Source organism: Choloepus didactylus, chromosome 2 (genome assembly GCF_015220235.1).
Source record: "Choloepus didactylus isolate mChoDid1 chromosome 2, mChoDid1.pri, whole genome shotgun sequence".
In the NCBI taxonomy this organism is placed as follows: domain Eukaryota; kingdom Metazoa; phylum Chordata; class Mammalia; order Pilosa; family Megalonychidae; genus Choloepus; species Choloepus didactylus.
This window is the reverse complement of record NC_051308.1, coordinates 224,475,726-224,495,703: the sequence shown is the minus strand read 5'-3', so window position 1 is coordinate 224,495,703 and position 19,978 is coordinate 224,475,726. Positions and strand designations below refer to the sequence as shown.

The window sequence follows — 19,978 nt, the reverse complement described above, 5'->3', positions numbered from 1 at the left end:
CAGCACAATGTTGAATAACAGTGGTGACAGCGGGCATCCTTGTCTTGTTCCTGATCTTAGAGGGAAGGCTTTCAGTCTCTCACCATTGAGTACTATGCTGGCTGTGGGTTTTTCATATATGCTCTTTATCATATTGAGGAAGTTTCCTTCAATTCCTACCTTTTGAAGTGTTTTTATCAAAAAGGGATGTTGGATTTTGTCAAATGCTTTTTCAGCATCTATTGAGATGATCAATTGATTTTTCCCTTTTGACTTGTTAATGTGTTGTAATACATTGATTGATTTTCTTATGTTGAACCATCCTTGCATGCCTGGAATGAACCCCACTTGGTCATGGTGTATGATTTTTTTAATGTGTCTTTGGATTCGATTTGCAAGTATTTTGTTGAGGATTTTTGCATCTATATTCATTAGGGAGATTGGGTGGTAGTTTTCCTTTTTTGTAGCATCTTTGCCTGGTTTTGGTATTAGATTGATGTTAGCTTCATAAAATGAGTTAGGTAGTGTTCCATTTTCTTCAATGTTTTGAAAGAGTTTGAGTAAGATTGGTGTCAGTTCTTTCTGGAAAGTTTGGTAGAATTCCCCTGTGAAGCCATCTGGCCCTGGGCATTTATTTGTGGGAAGCTTTTTGATGACTGATTGGATCTCTTTGCTTGTGATGGGTTGGTTGAGGTCTTCTATTTCTTCTCTGGTCAGTCTAGGTTGTTCATATGTTTCCAGGAAATTGTCCATTTCCTCTACATTATCCAATTTGTTGCCATACAGTTGTTCATAGTATCCTCTTATAATTTTTTTAATTTCTTCAGGATCTGCAGTTATGTCACCTTTTGCATTCATTATTTTGTTTATATGGGTCTTCTCTCTTTTTGATTTTGTCAGTCTAGCTAGGGGCTTGTCAATCTTGTTGATGTTCTCAAAGAACCAACTTTTGGTGATATTTATCCTCTCTATTGTTTTTTTGTTCTCTATGTCATTTATTTCTGCTTTAATCCTTGTTATTTCTTTTCTTGTACTTGCTTTAGGATTGGTTTGCTGTTCATTTTCTAGCTTCTTCAGTTGATCCATTAGTTCTTTGATTTTGGCTCTTTCTTCCTTTTTAATATATGCGTTTAGTGCTATAAATTTCCCCCTCAGCACTGCTTTTGCTGCATCCCATAGGTTTTGGTATGTTGTGTTCTCATTTTCATTCGTCTCTATATATTTAGCAATTTCTGTTGCTATTTCTTCGTTAACCCACTGATTGTTTAGGAGTGTGTTGTTTAACCTCCAGGTATTTGTGAATTTTCTAAGTCTCTGATGGTTATTGACTTCTAATTGTATTCCATTGTGGTCAATCTTTTTAAATTTATTGAGGCTTGTTTTATGTCCCAGCATATGATCTATTCTGGAGAAAGTTCCGTGAGCACTAGAAAAGTATGTGTATCCTGGTGATTTGGGATGTAATGTCCTGTATATGTCTGTTAAATCTAATTCATTTATCAGATTGTTTAGGTTTTCAATTTCCTTATTGGTCTTCTGTCTGGTTGATCTATCTATAGGAGAGAGTGATGTGTTGAAGTCTCCCACAATTATTGTGGAAACATCAATTGCTTCCTTTAGTTTTGCCAGTGTTTCTCTCATGTATTTTGTGGCACTTTGATTGGGTGCATAGACATTTACGATTGTTATTTCTTCTTGTTGAATTGCCCCTTTTATTTGTATGTAGTGGCCTTCTTTGTCTCTCAAAACATCCCTGCATTTGAAGTCTATTTTATCTGAGATTAATATTGCTACACCTGCTTTCTTTTGGCTGTAGCTTGCATGAAATATTTTTTTCCATCCTTTCACTTTCAGTTTCTTTGTGTCCCTGTGTCTAAGATGAGTCTCTTGTATGCAACATATTGATGGTTCATTTTTTTTGATCCATTCTGCGAATCTGTATCTTTTAATTGGGGACTTTAATCCATTTACATTCAACGTTATAACCGTGAAGGCATTTCTTGAATCAGCCATCTTATCCTTTGGTTTATGTTTGTCATATTTTTCCCCTCTGTCTATTAATATCCTTTATTGTACCCATACCGAATCTCTTTAGTACTGAACCTTTCTCCAAGTCTCTCTGTCCTTTCTTTGTTTCTCTGTCTGTAGGGCTCCCTTGAGTATCTCCAGTAGGGCAGGTCTCTTGTTAGCAAATTCTCTCAGCATTTGTTTGTCTGTGAAAAATTTAAGCTCTCCCTCAAATTTGAAGGAGAGCTTTGCTGGATAAAGTATTCTTGGTTGGAAATTTTTCTCACTCAGAATTTTAAATATATCGTGCCACTGCCTTCTCGCCTCCATGGTGGCTGCTGAGTAGTCACTACTTAGTCTTATGCTGTTTCCTTTGTATGTGGTCAATTGCTTTTCTCTTGCTGCTTTCAGAACTTGCTCCTTCTGTTCCGTGTTTGACGGTGTGATCAGAATATGTCTCGGAGTGGGTTTATTTGGATTTATTCTATTTGGAGTTCGCTGAGCATTTATGATTTGTGTATTTATGTTGTTTAGAAGATTTGGGAAGTTTTCCCCAACAATTTCTTTGAATACTCTTCTTAGACCTTTACCCTTTTGTTCCCCTTCTGGAACACCAATGAGTCTTATATTCAGACATTTCATATTATCTGTCATATCCCTGAGGTCCATTTCGATTTTTTCAATTTTTTTCCCCATTCTTTCTTTTATGCTTTCATTTTCCATTCTGTCATCTTCCAGGTCACTGATTCGTTGTTCAACTTCCTCTAGTCTTGTACTATGAGTGTCCAGAATCTTTTTAATTTGGTCAGCAGTTTCTTTAATTTCCGTAAGATCATCCATTTTTTTATTTAGTCTTGCAATGTCTTCTTTATGCTCTTCTAGGGTCTTCTTGATGTCCTTTGTATCCCATAGTATGGTCTCATTGTTCATCTTTAGTTCTTTGAGTAGCTGCTCTAGGTGCTGTGTCTCTTCTGATCTTTTGATTTGGGTGCTTGGGCTTGGGTTATCCATATCGTCTGGTTTTTTCATATGCTTTATAATTTTCTGTTGTTTTTGGCCTCTTGGCATTTGCTGAACTTGATAGGGTTCTTTTAGGATTTGTAGACCAATTGAAGTCCTTATCTCTAATTTATCAGATCTACAGCTTCGTGGATTACACTTTCTCTAACTAACCAGCATGTGGCGTCCACGAGCCACCTGTTCTCCACAAGCCAGGTCTCCCCTGCTTAGCCTTTTTGGTGAGTGGGGGAGTGAGTCTTGTGGGGTCCAATTGGTGTAGCAAGCTTGCGTGTGTAGTTGGTGTTGCCTGCCCTGTATATGGAGCGTGTTTCTGGGCAGTCAGGGAGGGGGGGTGGTTCTAACAATCAAATCTCCCTGGTGATCCTAGAGTTTTAAAGCTGCTGCAATAGTCTAATCCTTCAATTCAGTCCTGCCACAGTTTGTCTCTGCCACTGACCCACAAGTCCTTGGTAATGGTGTATGGCTCCTGAGACTTGCAAGTGGGCCCCTCTTCCAGGCTGTGCACCCCGGGTCCTCTGTTGAGGGATGACTGTGCTATGTCACAGGTGTGTGCCTTCCCCCCCGGGCAGTTCTGGGCTGCTGGGCTGTGTAGGGAGGCTCCCAGTCTGCTGAAATGATAGCTGAATGGGGCTTTGTTAATTCACACTGCTCCACCTTCCCAACTCTGGGATACTCAGCTGAGGTTGCAGGGAAGGCTAATGTCCACACCCAGTTTTGTGGTGTGTGCCTGTTATTTGAAGCACTTCCGTCACACTGGGTTGTCTGGGGCAGCTCTGGGCTATGGGGCTGGCAATGGGCAGGAGTGTTTCCTGTCCACCAGGATGGTGTCTGTGAGCGGACACCCCCCTTTTCTTGGGAAGTTGTGGTGTTTAGTGAATTTTCTCAGCCACTGGATTATTTCCTTTTGTCTCAGAGCTCTCTTAGTTCTGCTCTTGTCTTGACCTGCCCAAATTGCAAGTCTTTGAAGCTTTCTGTATTGGGCTTCTTAGAGTAATTGTTTTAGAGAAAGAAAAAAGGATTTAAAAAAAGGGCCCTCCTCAGAGATCTAATGTGTTATTTAAATGCTAAGAGACAAAGCAATTAGGGCCATTAAGGAAAGGTCCACAGGGCAGAGAGATCAGCTTTTCTTCGGGATTTGCATATGAGCCTCAGGGCCTGAGCTCTGCCCTTCTCCTTTCTATGTTCATCAGAACTCCAAAAATCCTCCGCTTTTATTTTGGAGTTTTTCGTGCTATTTTTTTCTATGCCTGTCTCCTCTCTGCTGGGCTGGCTGCTCTCAGATTCTCTGGTGTCTGGTCTCAGTCTATCTGTGGTTGGAGTTTGGATCAGTAGAATGAGTTTCCAATAAGGGCTGCCACTGCAGTTCTCCCTTCTCCTTCCCGGAGCTGACAGCCCCTCCTCCCACGGGACTGAGCCTGGCAGGGAGGGGTGCGGGTCCCCTGGCCACAAAAACTTACAGATTTCGCTGATCTCAGCAGTTCCACGTTTTCATGAGTGTTGTATGAAGTATGCCCAAAGTCAGATTGCTCTGTGGTGTCCAGTCCACGCAGTTCCTGGCTTTCTACCTACTTTCCTGGAGGAGTAACTAAAACATACAGCTCACCAGTCCGCCATCTTGCCCCGCCTCTGTACTAGGAATTAAAGGGGAGGCAAAAGAACAAGACATAGTCTAGTGGGAGATTACTAGGGCTGTGGTTCTCAAACTTTCTGGTCTTTGGGACCCGTTTACACTCTTAAAATTATTGAGTACTCCAAAGAGATTTTTTTAAATGGATTATATCAATATTTACCTATTAGCAGTTAAAACATAAAACATTTATTAATTCACTTAAAAATAATAATAAACGTAAGACATGTCAAGATAAATAATGATTTTTTATGAGAAATAAACTGTATTTTCCACAAAAAAATTAGTGAGAGAAGTGTCATTGTTTTACATTTAGTAAATCTCTTTAATATTTGATTCTCTTCTCTGCTTCTACATTGTCTGTTGTGATATCACACATCATGTAGTTTTCGGAAAACTCCAGTTATACTCACGAGAGAATGAAAGTAAAGAAGGCAGATACAGTTTTAGTATCATTAAGAAAATGGGTTTGGCCTTGTGAACTCTGTGACTCCACTTTGAGAATTGTTGCAGTAAGCAGAGTGAGCCAAGCAGAAAGGCTGTTAGGGAGAGGCAGAGTGCTAGAGAGGCCAGAGGAGAGATCAGGGATGGCTTCATGCAGAGGGCACTAAAGGGCTTTGAAGGATAAATTCTGAGAGCCGAGAATGGTAGGGAAGAGCATTGTTACCTGAGGGACTAGTGTTAAGGAAAGAAAGTGCTTGGAATGTCCAGGTGGCCTCAAGCTGGGGGCTGTCGAAGAAGAGAGTGGGAGCTTAGGAGGACTGTGAATGAAGCCACACTAAATGTATTCCCTAGATTTTCAGGAGGAAGGGGGTGACACTTTCTGACCATTACTTTGGAAATCTCCTCCCCGATAGTACTGTGAAAGATGAAATTGAAAGGTGCTATTAAGTGGAGGCAGAGAGGCCAGTTAGGAAACTTATTATTATCTTCTGTCGAAGAAGTGATGTGTATTGGGTCAGGTGAGTGAAAGGGCGTGGAGATGCCTGAGGGAGCTGGAAGGATAAAGTTGGTGGAACGAAGGAAGAAGAGCAGAACAGGTTTAGGAGGTCAGAAGAGAGAATGAGTTTGGTTTTGAATGTTTTGATATAGAGGTGCTTTCCAGACACCTCTGGAAAGATTCACCAGTTGACAGAATCTTTGGGCCTAAATCCCAGAGAGAGGCCAAAACTGCTAGAGGTAGGGGTGGGAGGACTGGAAATTGTAAGAAGTTTTGTGAAGTCATAGGAGTGGCTGGGATGGCCCAGGCAATGAAGCAAGAAGAGAAACGAGCTGAGAATCAGGCTGCATTAACAGAAGAGTCTGGACTCAGGGAAAGGCATTTAAAAAGAAGGTATCTGGGAATCCTGCTCTAAAGCCCGAATTCTGATCTTGCACTGGATTTTTGCCTGCCTGGCTCAGCTTCCTGAGGAATGGCCACCCCCTGTCTGCCTCGTCCCTGATCACTTGGGTATGCACCTAGTCTCAGAGTAGCCAGGAGAAGCTTGGCTTTCCAGCACAGAATATAAAGTGGTGTCATCCCAGGAATCCCCATAAAATGACAAAGAAACAAAGAAACAAAGAAACAAAGAAAACTGTCCTTTCCAAAGCTCTGGGAATGTTTGCATGTTACTGATTAAGGAAATCAAACTTCAGTCTGCATGGCAAAAGGTAACAGTGGCTCATATCAGATGTTAGGTATTTTAGTCATCTGAGGCTTATTTCATTCAAAGAAAAAGAGAGGGTATTTGATGCTTGCTTTTTTTTTCTTTGATCTTTTTTTAAATTCAATTTTATTGAGATATATTCACATACCATGCAGTCATACAAAGCGTACATTCAGTTGTTCACAATACCATTATATAGTTGTGCGTTCATCACCAAAATTAATTTTTGAACATTTTCATTACTACACACACAAAAATAATAAGAATAAAAGTTAAAGTGAAAAAGAACAATTAAAAAAGAACACTGGGTGCCTTTTTTTTTTTTTTTTTTTTTTTTGCCCCCATTTTTCTACTCATCCATCCATACACTGGACGAAAGGGAGTGTGGTCCATATGGCTTTCCCAATCACATTGTCACCCCTCATAAGCTACATTTTTATACAATCATCTTGAAGATTCAGGGGTTCTGGGTTATAGTTTGATAGTTTCAGGTATTTACTGCTAGCTATTCCAATTCATTAGAACCTAAAAAGGGTTGTCTGTATTGTGCATAAGAGTGCCCACCAGAGTGACCTCTCAGCTCCTTTTGAAATCTCTCTGCCACTGAAGCTTATTTCATTGAAGCTTACTTAAAGCTGAGGGGACCCAAAGGAAGCAAGAGGGAGCAGTTCCTTTCTGTTGCTCTTTGTTGCTGCTTTTCCCACTACTTTCCTCCACTGTCAGGCTCAGAATACTCTAATAAGAAACCCAATTTTGTAATTCAAATCAAACCCCTGTTGCTTTTCTCCTTCCCACTTTCTATATCATTTGATTCATCTTGGCTTCCAAATGACTTCACCTCTTCTACATCCTTTTTAAAAAATGCAACCATGCTCTCTTACATTTCAAATATAGAGTACTGTCTTCTATAGGACCCATGAACAGTCTCAAAATGAACGCAACTCACAAACAACCTTTAAAAAAAAAAAAAAAAAAAAAAGTTTAAGTTCCCGAAAGGCTCCTCTCTTAAGTGTTTCTTTCTCCCAGTAGGCCAGGAAGCTTCATAGAAGGATGGAAATTGCACAGGCTTTGGAACAAAGTGGCTATGAATTCAAATCCTGCTCCACCTCTTAATAACTGAATGACTTGTGCAAGATACACAACTTGCAGAACTTCGGCTTTCCCATCTTTAAAATAGAGATAATGATATCTACCTCATCCAGCCATCAGATATTTAATGACCAGGGCACTAGGGATACAGCAATGAAAAAAAAAATAGTGTCCATCCTAAGGAGCTGGTGGTCAAGTGGAGAGACACAGTCATCACCTAGATGAATACATAGTTGCAAAAGATGGAAGAGTGCAGTTGGTAGGAGGGCAGACTCTGAAGCTAGACTACATGGGTTTGAATTTTGACTTTTTTGATAGCTATATCCCTTGAGCCAAGACACTTAACCTCTCTATGCCACAGTTTCCTCATCTATATAATGGATGTTGATAATAATAAAACCTCATAGTATTGTTGTGAGAAACAAAGGAGTTAATGTATATAAGCACTTAGAACAATGACTGGCACGTACCAAGCCCCATGTGAGTGTCAGCTATTGTAATTTTTATTACAAAGGATAAGTGACAGGAAGGAAAGTGTTCTGATTTGCTAATGCTGCCAGAATGCAAAACACCAGAAATGCATTGGCTTTTATAAAAGGGGGTTTATTTGGTTACACAGTTACAGTTTTAAGGGCATAAAGTGTCCAAGGTAAACACGTCAACAATCGGGTACCTTCACTGGAGGATGGCCAATGGTGTCCGGAAAACCTCTGTTAGCTGGGAAGGCATGTGGCTGGCATCTGCTCCAGAGTTCTGGTTTCAAAATGGCTTTCTCCCAGGACGTTCCTCCCTACGCTTCAGCCCCTCAAAAATGCCACTCTTAGTTGCTCTTGGGGCGTTTGTCCTCTCTTAGCTTTTCTGGAGCAAAAGTCTGCTTTCAGTGGCCGTTTTCAGCTGAGCTCCTCTCTCAGCTCATGTGCTTTCTTGACTGTATCCCTCTTGGCTGTAGCAAGCTCGCTTGTTCTGTCTGAGCTTATATAGTGCTCCAGTAAACTAATCAAGGCTCGTACTTCATGGAAACTGTCCAGTCAGAGTTAATCACCTACAGTTGGGTGGGTCACATCTCCATGGAAAACTCAAAGAATTACAGTCTAATCAACACTAATACATCTGCCCACACAAGATTGCATCAAAGATAATGGCGTTTTGGGGGACGTAATACATTGAAACCGGCACAGAAAGTTTAGGGTGTGTTGAGAATCTAGGAGGGAGAGGGCTGATTGAGATGAGAGAATCAAGGAAAGCTTTGCTGAGGAAGTAGAAACAGAAACCTCCAGAGTTAACCAGGCAACGAGAGCAGGAGAAGCTCAGAAAGGGAAGTGGCCAGAGACAGGTGGGAACTGGTTGAATCAAGAAAGTGAACTATAGTGAGGCCGAGTGCGCTGTGAGGCTGAAGAGGGATTATGTTAAAGCATCCAGCTGATCTGAAGGGCACTGGGCCAAGAGGTTCTCTATCCTTGGTCTGACCCCCACAGGTGGTCCCTCCTCCCAGAGGTGGCAGAAGGGTGGGGAAATTGCAGCTCAAGAGGTAGAGCCACAATTCAAGATCAACACCACTCTTAGGCTGTCCCAGGTGACGGCCATGTTTAAAACATGGCTCCTGGAAATGGTCCTCTTTACTATAGTCACACCTACCTGAACAGAATACCTTTTTACCTCTAAATCAGGGGTCAGTAAACTATGGTCCGCCCACACAGGCCGAATCTGGCCTGCTGCCTGTTCTTGTACTGCCTGTGAGCCAAGAATGGTGTTTACACTTTTCCATGGTTTAAAACAAAACAAAAAACAAAGACAATATATGGCCCTCAAAGCCTAAAATATTTACTTTCTGGCCCCCTACAGAAGAAATTTGTCTACCCTTACAAACCACTGAGACTGGAGTTATTCACACTGAACCGAATCTACTCAGGGATTGTTCCAGGAGGGCATTCTTTCCTCACTAATGGTGTGTCTTTGATCTTCCAGGACAAATCCTTCAGAAAGACCAGGAAATCAAGGACCTAAAACAGAAGATAGCCGAAGTCATGGCCGTCATGCCCAGCATAACATACAGTGCTGCCACCAGCCCCCTGAGCCCCGTTTCCCCCCATTACTCTTCCAAATTTGTGGAGACCAGCCCCTCTGGACTTGATCCCAATGCTTCTGTTTACCAGCCCTTGAAGAAATGAAGGCCAGCTGGGTGTTTTGCCCAGCCATTTGGTTACCAGAAGGCATCAAGAAGGAGTGTTCTGGCAGTCAAGATAAAAAAAAAGTTTATATTGTATTTTGTGGAACCGTATATGTTGTCGTTTTTAAAATGCAGAGAGGGGGAAGATAACATCCAAGTCTGATTAGAACTGCCCATCAGTTTTTCTTGTAAATTTTTAGAAGACCTCACAGAACTTTGCAGTTTATTTTTTTTTTTTTTTTGGCCAACACATTAAAACCATTCTTGGATTTCAAGTAGCCAGTTTTGCCTTTTATGTATTCTTACACAGTTTCCTCTTGAAGAAAAAAACGAAGCAGGGTTTTTGCTTCTCAGTGCTTTATTTTTGTTTTCTTTTGTTTTGTTCTTATATAAGCAAGCAAAACCTGCACCTTGGATTCACATGGGATAATAATGAAACCTTTTCTTTTTTAGAGTGAAAGGGTTAAATGATCTAACACAATTTTGACTATATAGCTATATTTTAAAAAATGATTATTGATATTATAGAAAACAGAATTGATTACCTCTCCAAGGACCAAACAGATTCTAAGAGCATCATTTAAGCTGGGGGGAGGGACTTCAGTGATGGGACTGGCTGTGATGATGTAGCAGGGGTTGTGTTTGAAATATTTATATTCCCTTCAGTGTGTTTAGTCCTAGAAAATAGCTAGCAGCAGTCTTATTCACAGTGCCTTGGGAAGAGACATTTCAAGAGGAAACTTGATAATTTTAAAACTATTTCCCCCCTTTACCATCATCTGTCTTCTATCTATATCCAGCTCACTGCAGATCCTGCTGTAAAACTGGTAGCTGGGCCGTTTGTTCCCACCAAGGTTATGGCTTCTCTATTTCTTTTAACGGAAAGCACCACAGTGTTCTGTAATTGCCTCAAGTAAAGCACCTTGGGAAGGGGAGCTGGGCAGTGTTTGTATACGAGATTATCAGATGTAATGATGGCTAATAAAAGCTGCAGTTCTAGGGTTTTTTTATTTTATTTTTATTTTTAATTACATTTTATTTAACTGTGCTTTCCACCTTTCATCATCTTGTGTTTGACAATTTAAAAGAAGCTGACAATCCTCAGCTCTTGTGCCAAGAAGGTTTTTTTTTAAGTTTATAAATCAAAACTGCACAAAGATTTCATTTTCGAATGTATATTACACATTGGTAGAAAAGTGTTTGCACTGGCAACTTTTGGAAGTGTCAGGGTGGGGGTGGGGCTGGGAGAGGGAGGGGCAAAGTAAAATTATATTTGGAAACTAGAAAAAATAAGAAACCAAATAGATTGGTTTTGCTTCCTTGCCATGGATTCTGGAATGACATGGTACTTCTAAAATTTTCTGTACGTACTTAATTGGCACATACATCTCATTTAAAGCAAATTAAGTAGGATAAGCAAGTCAGTAAAATAGAAGTGTTAAAGAGAATCATCATTTTAATCGAAGTTATTTTGGGATTAAAAAAACTTCTAGCTTTAGCCAGGTGTGCATGTTGCTGCCATTTTGCATTTTTGAATCATTTTGTGTAATTGTCACCATGAAAGTGTTACTCAGATTGTCATAGTTTTTTTCACCTTTGTGCAAAAACATGGAAAATTGTCACAGACTTTGTGTTCAGGTTCCCCCATTTTGCTGCCTTTTGGAATACTTTTCGTTAAATACTTGGTCTTGGCTGCATTCTTTTTTTTTTTTTTCCTTCCTGTGGGGATCAAAAGAATAAACATTTTCTTGCAGATAAAACTAGTTTTCTGCCTTTTTAACTTTTCTGGAGGGCACAGCAAAGTAGGTTGTTCTGAGTGGGGCTTAGATTGTGGCTCTTATTTCTCATCACCACTATAAGAGGTGATGTCCCACACAGTCTAATCTACTCGGCATAGGGCAGACACGATTTTGGAGAAATCAATCAGGATCTCAATTTGGTTTTGTTTCTGTTCTTACTTAAGTCATATTTGTTCTCATTCTCTCTCTCAGTGTCTCTCTTCCTCTCTCTCAAGGCAGATTTGTTTTCTGGTACAAGCCTCCTACCCTAAAAAAGCAAGTGGAGGTGGAGGTGGGGGGTATTTGGTGAGAAAATTCTGAGAGCACATCCCCTTCCTCAAATGCCTCGCCCTCTCCCATTTTCTGGAATCTTGTTTGGCCACTTTGTGACCAGTACCGTGTTGGGTTCCCCATCTGCTGCAAATTCTGAACTGAGCTCAAAGGTAACCACCTGTGTCGTCTACCTTTATTTTTAGGGGCTTTGTCTGTTTTCATCTTCTGAGAAGCCAGCTGCCTCTCTGGGCCTTTGTTGCAACTGGTCTTGGCTCCAATTTTGGAAAATTCTGCTCTTGGCCCTCCGCCCTCTGTCCCTACTGCTGGGTAGCCTTTCTGAGTCTTGGCCATTTAAGTCTCTTGTAGACACACTATACTTACCACCATGAGCAGAATCTCCCAGGGGAAATGGCTTTGGCTTGGCTTTTGCCTTGGCTTTTGCCTTTGACTTCCCTAGCAGAATGTGACAGTTTACAGCATTCTCGTTGGCATGTTCTTTTCCACTAAGGACCCCACTCTCTAATTGTCTTTGTTATTTTAGGCACATCAAAAAGTAGCTCCACATCTTAACACATAATTTATTACATGCCATAAAGCAGTATTTGCCATTCTATATGGTTAATATAAAAGTATATAATGTATTTTGACTGATTGAATAATCTCTCTCTATTGATATCTCCCAACATAAGGAAATAGCTGTCGGATGTCCATTCTTCCTGTGTTAATCTTTCCAAAGGATCCTATAAAATGAGAATGAACAATTTCTCATGGCTTCTAGCCTCAAGGAAGGAAATAGTCCTTTCTCCTACCGTCCCCTTCCCCATGCTCACTCAACTGTGTTAATCCAGGCTATGGAAAGCCCACCTGGGAAGGCCGAACATTTTTAACAGTTGACATCAGATGACTTCTAGTGAAATTCACACACCAGGGAGAGCTAAAAAAGTAAACCTGAAACCTCTCCCAAAGTCAATTCAGTGAAATCAAACTCCTACTAAACTGTTTTGAGGCGGGCAGTAGTAGCTAGACCGTTAAAGGGCCTCTAAGCCCTATAAATCTATCATTTTATGTGGATCTGAGTGAAGTTTACTGCTGAATTGGCTTCTTTACAGGCCCAGAAGCACTTGCCCTAGGGCCTTCTTGCCTCTAATCACCTCCATCTGCTCCAGGCTGTGAAAAACCCTGTGGCGTGGGCAAGCCCTGTAGACAGGAACTGGGGGTGATGGAAGTCTGTTTCCTAACCTTGAAGGCATATTGATCCTTGCTGCCCTACCTGCTTGAAGGAGTTGCTAAGGGAATTGGGTAACATGACACTAATGACTGCCCTGCAAACTGTCTAGGGCCTCGCAGATGGAAGTTCAGAACAGCAGCAAGGTGAGGGCAGGGACCTGGCTAAGAATTCCCATTCCTTGGGCTAGTTTCGTCCTCGATGGCCTGCCTCCGAAGTCCGCACCACTCAAAGCTGTCCACACTGCAGGCCAGCAGCAGCTGCAGCCCCTGCTTGCTTGTTAGAAATGCAGACTTCCCTAGACCCACCAAATCTGAATCTGCATTGTAACAAGATCTCCAAGTGATTCATTGCATATTAATTGTTTTAGAGGCCCTGTCCTGAGCTGACTTTCCTAACATGAAGACTCTAAACCCTGTTACCCTCTCCCTTCTAGTCCAGAAAAAGCCAACACTCAAGGCTTTGAAAACTTCGATCAGGAGCTTGAGGAGAGGCAGCTGGAGATGAAGAACTCTAAGCCATACACACTTCAACTTATTATCTTTCTACCTCCCTTAGAATGTAAGCTCTATGAGGGCAGGAATTTTTTGTGTTTATTTACTACTGTAAGCCCAGAAACTAGAAAAATGAGCACTGTAGGTGCTCAGTAAATACTTACTGAATGGATAAGGTTAATTAATAGATTAGAAACGTTAACTATACTATCACATGTTAACTGAATCAGTGCATTTTGATAATAGTACTATTAGAATGACAGTATAAACAGAACAGGTTCTAGAAGAGGGAGGGGAAATTTTGAAGTGGCATATTTACCGTGAACCTCTCCCATCTGCTGTCTGGCTCCTGCTGACATGCTTTTCTCATCAGATTTTCTCTACAAACTGCTTGATTTAGCCAGGTGCAAAGATTTCCAAAATAAGTGTTTGTACTGAGAACAATCACTTCTCTGTCTGGGATACCTCACTGCAGGGATACTGCTGGGGGCCTCTCCATTCCTCACCCCACTGGAGCCTTAGACCCAATTTCCTCTGGAACCAGCACAGCTGGATCTTAAGTCAGTGTGTGAATTTTCATTTTGACAGTAATTGAAAGCATTTACTCCAGGAAGGAATCTATCTGGTTAAATTAATGTCTCAGAGGATCTCCTTCCATGTGAGCAAGGGGGCCATACTCCTTGTCTCTCCTCCCTCCTTCCTTCCTTGGGCTTTAATTTTGAGGTTTTCTGCTTTATTCCTATCTCAATATGTGCTTGGTTCCTCTGCCTTCTGCCTGAGCTTCAAGTCTTACATCCCCTCAGAATGGGCTTTCTAGGGCTCTGGAATCACCCTGCCATACCTGTGATTTTTGTCCTAAGAACCCCAAGATTAGCTTGATACAACATGGTGTAACTTTTTAATGCCGTAGGAGAGGCCTGCATCAGTTTGCTCTGGGAGATGGTCCGCTCTGCCCGTTACTCAGCTGGGTAGCCTGGTGCGGGCAGAGACCTTCATGCGGTGTGGTTGGCAAAGCTGTCCTGGCACCAGAGTGCTCAGTTCCGTCAGTTCTTTGCCATTCCTTTCCCTTATTCTCAGCAGCCTGGTCTTGAGGACAGTGTTTTGCTCTCAGAAGCCTGTGCTGTTTTGACATACTTGTCTGATACCAAACTGGTACTGTACTTGTTTAGAACAATGGTTCTCACGTTTTAGCTTTCATCAGAATCACCTGGAAGGCTTGTTAAAACACAGATTGCTGGGCCCGACCCCCAGAGTTTCTGATTCAGTAGGTCTGAGGCAGGGCTCCCAAAATTTGCATTTCTAACAAGTTCCCAGATGAGGCTGAAACTGCTGGTCCTGGGACCCACTTTGAGAACCACTGACATGCGAGAAGGCTCCCTGGGGCCCCTGCCTGAAGCAACCTCGCCAGCTGCCACTAGAGGGCACGTGCTGCCTTAGCGAGGGGCCTTGTTTCTCCTCCAGCCCTGCTGGACAGCCGAGGTGCGTCCCCAAAGACTTGTATCTAATTAATTTTTTTAATGTGTTAGGAAGAAGAAACATAGATCCAAAAATTAAGGTGGGTTCTCAAAGTCTGTCTGTGGCAAGTATCAAAGGTCTGATGGACCAGCCTTTTGAAGGAGTTAAATGTCCCAGCGCTTCAGAAATGGCGCCACAGTTCCCACTGGAGAAGACTTCCGGGCCCTCCCTCGCTCAGCACACTGGAGTAGGGCTTCCTTTCAGACACCCCAGGACCTTTCTGTATCCAGAACCCAAGGGACAGTACAATTATAGGCGATTTTAATTTTCTTCTTTATACTTCACTGTATATTCTAAATTTTCTATATTAAGCATATTACTCTTATAATAAAAAACTTTTTAAAACACTTTTAAAATATGATTAAAAGAAAAAAAAAACTTGAAAAAACAAAACAAGACCCAGAACCCCAAGATGCAGTTCAGTTGCCTCCCAGTGCCCCCTGCTTGTTGGTTCTGCAGAGGTACCTGTGTGCGGGTGGATGGCTGTTGGTAAGGGCTTCAGGAAAGCAAGGGTGGATGGGAGCAAGGCATAGGCCTGTGAGGATTCAGCCTGCCTTGGGAACTGTAGCCTGCGTTCTTCTCTGAACACCTGTCGCTGGCCAGAACTTATGGCCGGATGTGTTTAGGTTCAGCCAACCCCAACCCAAGCAACAACCCTAAATTACACTCAGTGCTGCTGTTCTCATGCGCCCAGAGACTTCCCAGAGGTCACGTGGTTGGGAACAGGCCAAGAATATTAAAACTTAGAAACCTTCTGGTCACAGGTTCGTGTCTAATGGTCTGTAGACATACTGTGTTTGACCTGCATAGAATTTAAGGATGATGAGCTAACACATAAAAATTGGGGTCTATCACATTAAAATACCCAGGGTTGTTTTTGTTTGTGTGTGTGTGTGTGTGTGTGTGTGTGTGTGTGTGTGTGTGTCTGTGTGTTTTCTTTTGAAAAAATGGGAAGACCTGGCATCTCAGGGCTGGCTTCCCTCTTCATGCACTGCCTTCTTTATGCACTTTCATCCATAGGTGGGAAGGAGTTGGGTGAACTTGGGCCGTGGGTCTCAACCCGGGCTGCTCCTTACACTCACCTGGGGAGCTTTTACAATGCCTGTGCCCAGAGAGCCTTATTTAACTGGGTTGGGGAGGAACCTGGGCATTAAAAAAAAAAAAAAAAAATTCCCCAGGGGCTTCTAATGTGCAACTAGGGCGGAGAAACTGGGAGCTAGAGGATAATTAGAGGAAGCCTTGGTCCTGGCTGGGGTCTGGGACCTAGAGGAGGTGGGGGATAGTCTGTGGGCCCGAATGTTTGGGATGTGAATAAACTGGTCTCTGCTATCTTCCCACCTTCCCTGTGGGGACCCTTCTGGCCCGTGGGCTTCACTCCAGGTCCTGGATTCCCCTCACCAACCACACTTACCATGCTGAACTTTATCAGTTTAGATTGATTCTGTTATTTTCACTTCAATCTGTTATTATATATTCTTCTCTGATCAAAGGTTTTTATATTGCAAGCTATAGAAACTAAGTGTGGTCAATATAAGGCCCAAAGGGAAGTGAGTGGAAGAGGGTGGGGCAAGCATGCATGGGGTAGTCTGGAAGGCTGAAGAAGCCGGCTGGGAATAGACAAGAGCCAGCCAGCTTGTGAGGTCATCGAGGCAGGAGCTGCGCAGCAGATAAATGAGACCTGTCCCAGCCTCTCCTGAGTCAGAGTCTTCTGGTAGCTGTGTATTATTCTCCTAATTATCCACGCCCCCCAACCCCTCAGAGAGAATTATACTCCTGACTCTCCTCCCCGTAGATGGAGTCTGCTTACCCCCCTCCAAGTATCAGACTTGGCCATTTGGCTCGCATTGGCCAATGGAGTGTGAGTGGCTGCCATGTGTGCCAAATCTGAGCATTAGCTCTAACTGAACCTGTATGGTTCAAGTCAGCCCCTTGCTTCTCTCTGCCGGGAGAAGAGTACTTCTCACACCTGCAGACACATGGGTGTGAGCTGAACAGAGACACGGCCAACTCTCAGACCTGCAAGCAAAACATGCATATTATTGGTATAAGCCACAAGATTTGCAGGCTGTTTGTTACCACAGCAAAACCTAACTCATAGAAAGAGTCCAAGCTTGAGTCGTGTGCCCTCCGCCTGGCTGGACCCTGGGATGGAGAGCGGCAGTCATCAGAGTTGCTGCTGGGACCCCTCAGCTTCACAGCAGGAGACGGAGCTTGTGATGTGCGCCACCCCCCCCCCCACACACACACACACAAGACTGCACACAGACACAGAGAGGTTACCAAAAAGAAACCAAGGTACCGCTGACCTGGGGGCACCCAGAAACTCACAAATGTTCACACCAGTGGTTTTAGCAGGCAATGCCCAAGGCGATGAGGCCTTAGCCTTTTTGCCATCAAGGCTCCTTACATTATCTTCCTCTTCTGTGAGTTCTGTTTTAAGGATTTTGCCAACAAGTAAAACTAACTACACGTATTAATTCGTTACTACCAATATTGTGTTAGTCTAAGGAGTAACTGCTGACCGAACTTCTAACTGACAGACATGGTCAGTGGATCTGAAAAACAAGTGAATGCAGCTTTTCACGTTGCCTCTGCATCCTCATCCTGGCTCCTTGAAATATCTGAAAGTGCTTTGGGAGCTCCCACAACCACCTTCCCAGGCCTATATATCTCTGGACACCCAGGTGGGAACCGAGAGCTTAATGCGCTCCGTCTCCTGAGAGGCACCGTTCCGGCAGCTGGCTCTAGAAGCCAGAAAGTTCCTCAAGGCCCAAAGGAGTGGGCTCACCTGCGGCATTTTCAGCACAGCAGCAGCCGACTCAGCGATGCTGGGGGCCTGCTCTGCAGACCGGAAAGCACTGACTCTGAATAAACAGAATTCCTTGTGAGAGCAGGGGGTTCCACGTGGCCCCAAAGGATGCTTTCCCGCCACACTTTCCTCATCTGTCAGATGGGTGTGATGACCCAACCTCCAGGTCACCAGGCTGTTCGTGAGAATTGAGGGAATCAGTGCATGCTGGGCCCTGCACTGGCCGCTTACACCCCACTCGCTTCACCCACCTCACGGCTATTTTGGGAGGAACCAGGAGTGGGGTAGGAGGCTTGTGAGGATTCAATGAGCTGATGCATGTAAATCTCAAGATCGCTTTAGAGGCCCTGTGTGTGTGGGTCTGTCTGTCTGAATTCACCCCCAGGTGGTCTCAATCAGTTTCAGGGCCTTAACTTCCATTTCCATGCTGACAACTTCTGCAACCACAATCCCCAGTTTAGCCCCCTCTCCTGAACCCCCTTGGCGCCTCCTCTTGGATGTCTCAGGGGCACCTCAACTCCACACACTTGCCTTCCCCGTCGCGTTCGATGGAACTTCAGGCTGTCCCTGGGCTGTCCTTGACTCCTCTCTTTCTCTCATCTATTCAGTTGGCAAATCCGATCAGCTCTACCTGCGATATGTTTCCAGAATCTGACCGACTGTCACTTCCTCCATTGCTACCACCCTGGTCCGATCCACCAACACCTCTCGCCTGAAGCTCGGCAGAAGCCTCCCGCCGGTCTCCCGCTTCTGCCCTGGCCTCACTCAGCCGGGTCAGCAAAGCAGCCGGACACCCCTATTACAGCCCAAGCCAGTGACGCTCCGGGCCTCTGAGCCCTCCAGGGGCTCTGCTTCTGCCTCAGAACAAAGACCAGAGTCCTTGGAATGTCCTACCAGCCCTTCCACGTCCACCCCCACCTCCTCCCCGACCTGCTCTCCTCCCACCCTCCCCTCGAGCAGAGCATCACCCACACCAGCCTCCCCGCTGACCCCACCAGGCTCACCCCGGCCTCAGGGCCTTTGCGTTGGCTACTCCCACTTCTTAAAATAAACATTTTGTCTTAGAATTGTTTTACACTTAGAGAAAAATCGAGACGATATTACAGAGTTCCCATATTCCCCACAGCCAGTTTCCCCTGTTACTTACACTCGTTAGTGAACAATATTGATACATTAGTTGAACTGAAGTCCATACTGTATTCAGATTTCCTCGGTTTTCCCCTAATGTCCTTTTTCTGTTCCAGGATCCCAGCCAGGATTCCACATTCCATTTCGTCGTCTGTCTCCTTAGGTTATTTTGACTGACAGTTCTGTTCCGTCTTTCTAGAAGGCCTGACACTTCCCTCACCTCCTTCTGGTGTTTCCTCAGATGTTCCTGCTCGATGAGCCTCTCCTAACCGGCTAACCCAACACCCTCTCGCTCCCTTCTCTACTTTACTCTTCTCAGTTTTTATCATCATTTATCATATTTTTAGTTTTTACTCATTTAGTGTGTTTTTTGTCTGTCTCCCCTGACAAAAATATAAGCTCCATGAGGGCAGGAAGCTTTGTCTGTTTTGTTCACAGCTGTATCCTGAGCACCTGGAAATGTACTTGGCACATATAGGTGCTCATTAATTTTTCTTTGCCAAATGAATGGACGAATGTTCGACTCTGCTCCAAGCCTTCGGATCCTCTGCCTTTCCATCCGTGTGCTGCACTCTCCTCCGTCCCTTGTCAGAGGCCACCCATCCCCACAGCCACCAATAACAGAACCTCTCCGGGGGCGTCCCTTATGCCAGGCTTCGTGCCACGTGGGCTCATTTACACCCACAACAATGCCAGGTGGTTGGCAGAGTTACACTTGCCTCACAGAGGAGGCTCAGAGAGGCAAAGAACCTTGCCTGGGGTCACACAGGCAGGAAGTGGAGAAGCTGGGATTTAAACCCAAGCTGGTCTGGTGCCAGAACCAGATTATCCTGCAAGTTCCCTAAACTGGGTCAGGGTGTTCAAGAAAGGCAGGAGCACCTGGATATCACCCTTTCTAATGGACTGTTACCTGGAGGGGCAGGACACACAGGCTCCAAGAGGGTGTGGGCTGAAAGGGCTAAGAGAAAGGGTGACTCTGTGTGTGTGTTTGTGTGGGGGGTTGTCCCTAGTGTTACCATTGAATGGCCTCTTCTCCCAATTGCAATCCAGGTTTTGCTCCTGATGTTTGACCAATCTGCTACCCTGCTCAGTTAGGCAGTTGACTCCACAGGTGCTCACACCTGCTTTCCCCAGTTGCCAGGAAGACGTCTGAGCTGGAGTGAACACCTGCAGCTGCCGTGATCAGTTTTCATGGCCTCTCCCCCTGCCCTTGCTGTGCCA

The 19,978-nt window shown here is 43.9% G+C and overlaps 1 protein-coding gene across 3 annotated transcripts in view; it reads left to right on the top strand.

Moving 5' to 3' along the window:
- Nucleotides 1-9,631, top strand: part of MACO1 (macoilin 1) — a 62,872-nt gene extending 53,241 nt beyond the window's left edge. For all 3 annotated transcript variants that reach the window (XM_037828127.1, XM_037828129.1, XM_037828128.1), the window contains one exon: nt 9,334-9,631. In XM_037828127.1, the coding sequence (XP_037684055.1) occupies nt 9,334-9,536 (203 nt within the window). In that variant the 3' untranslated portion in view covers nt 9,537-9,631. The remainder of the gene's footprint in view (nt 1-9,333) is intronic.
- Nucleotides 9,632-19,978: the final 10,347 nt, after the last annotated feature.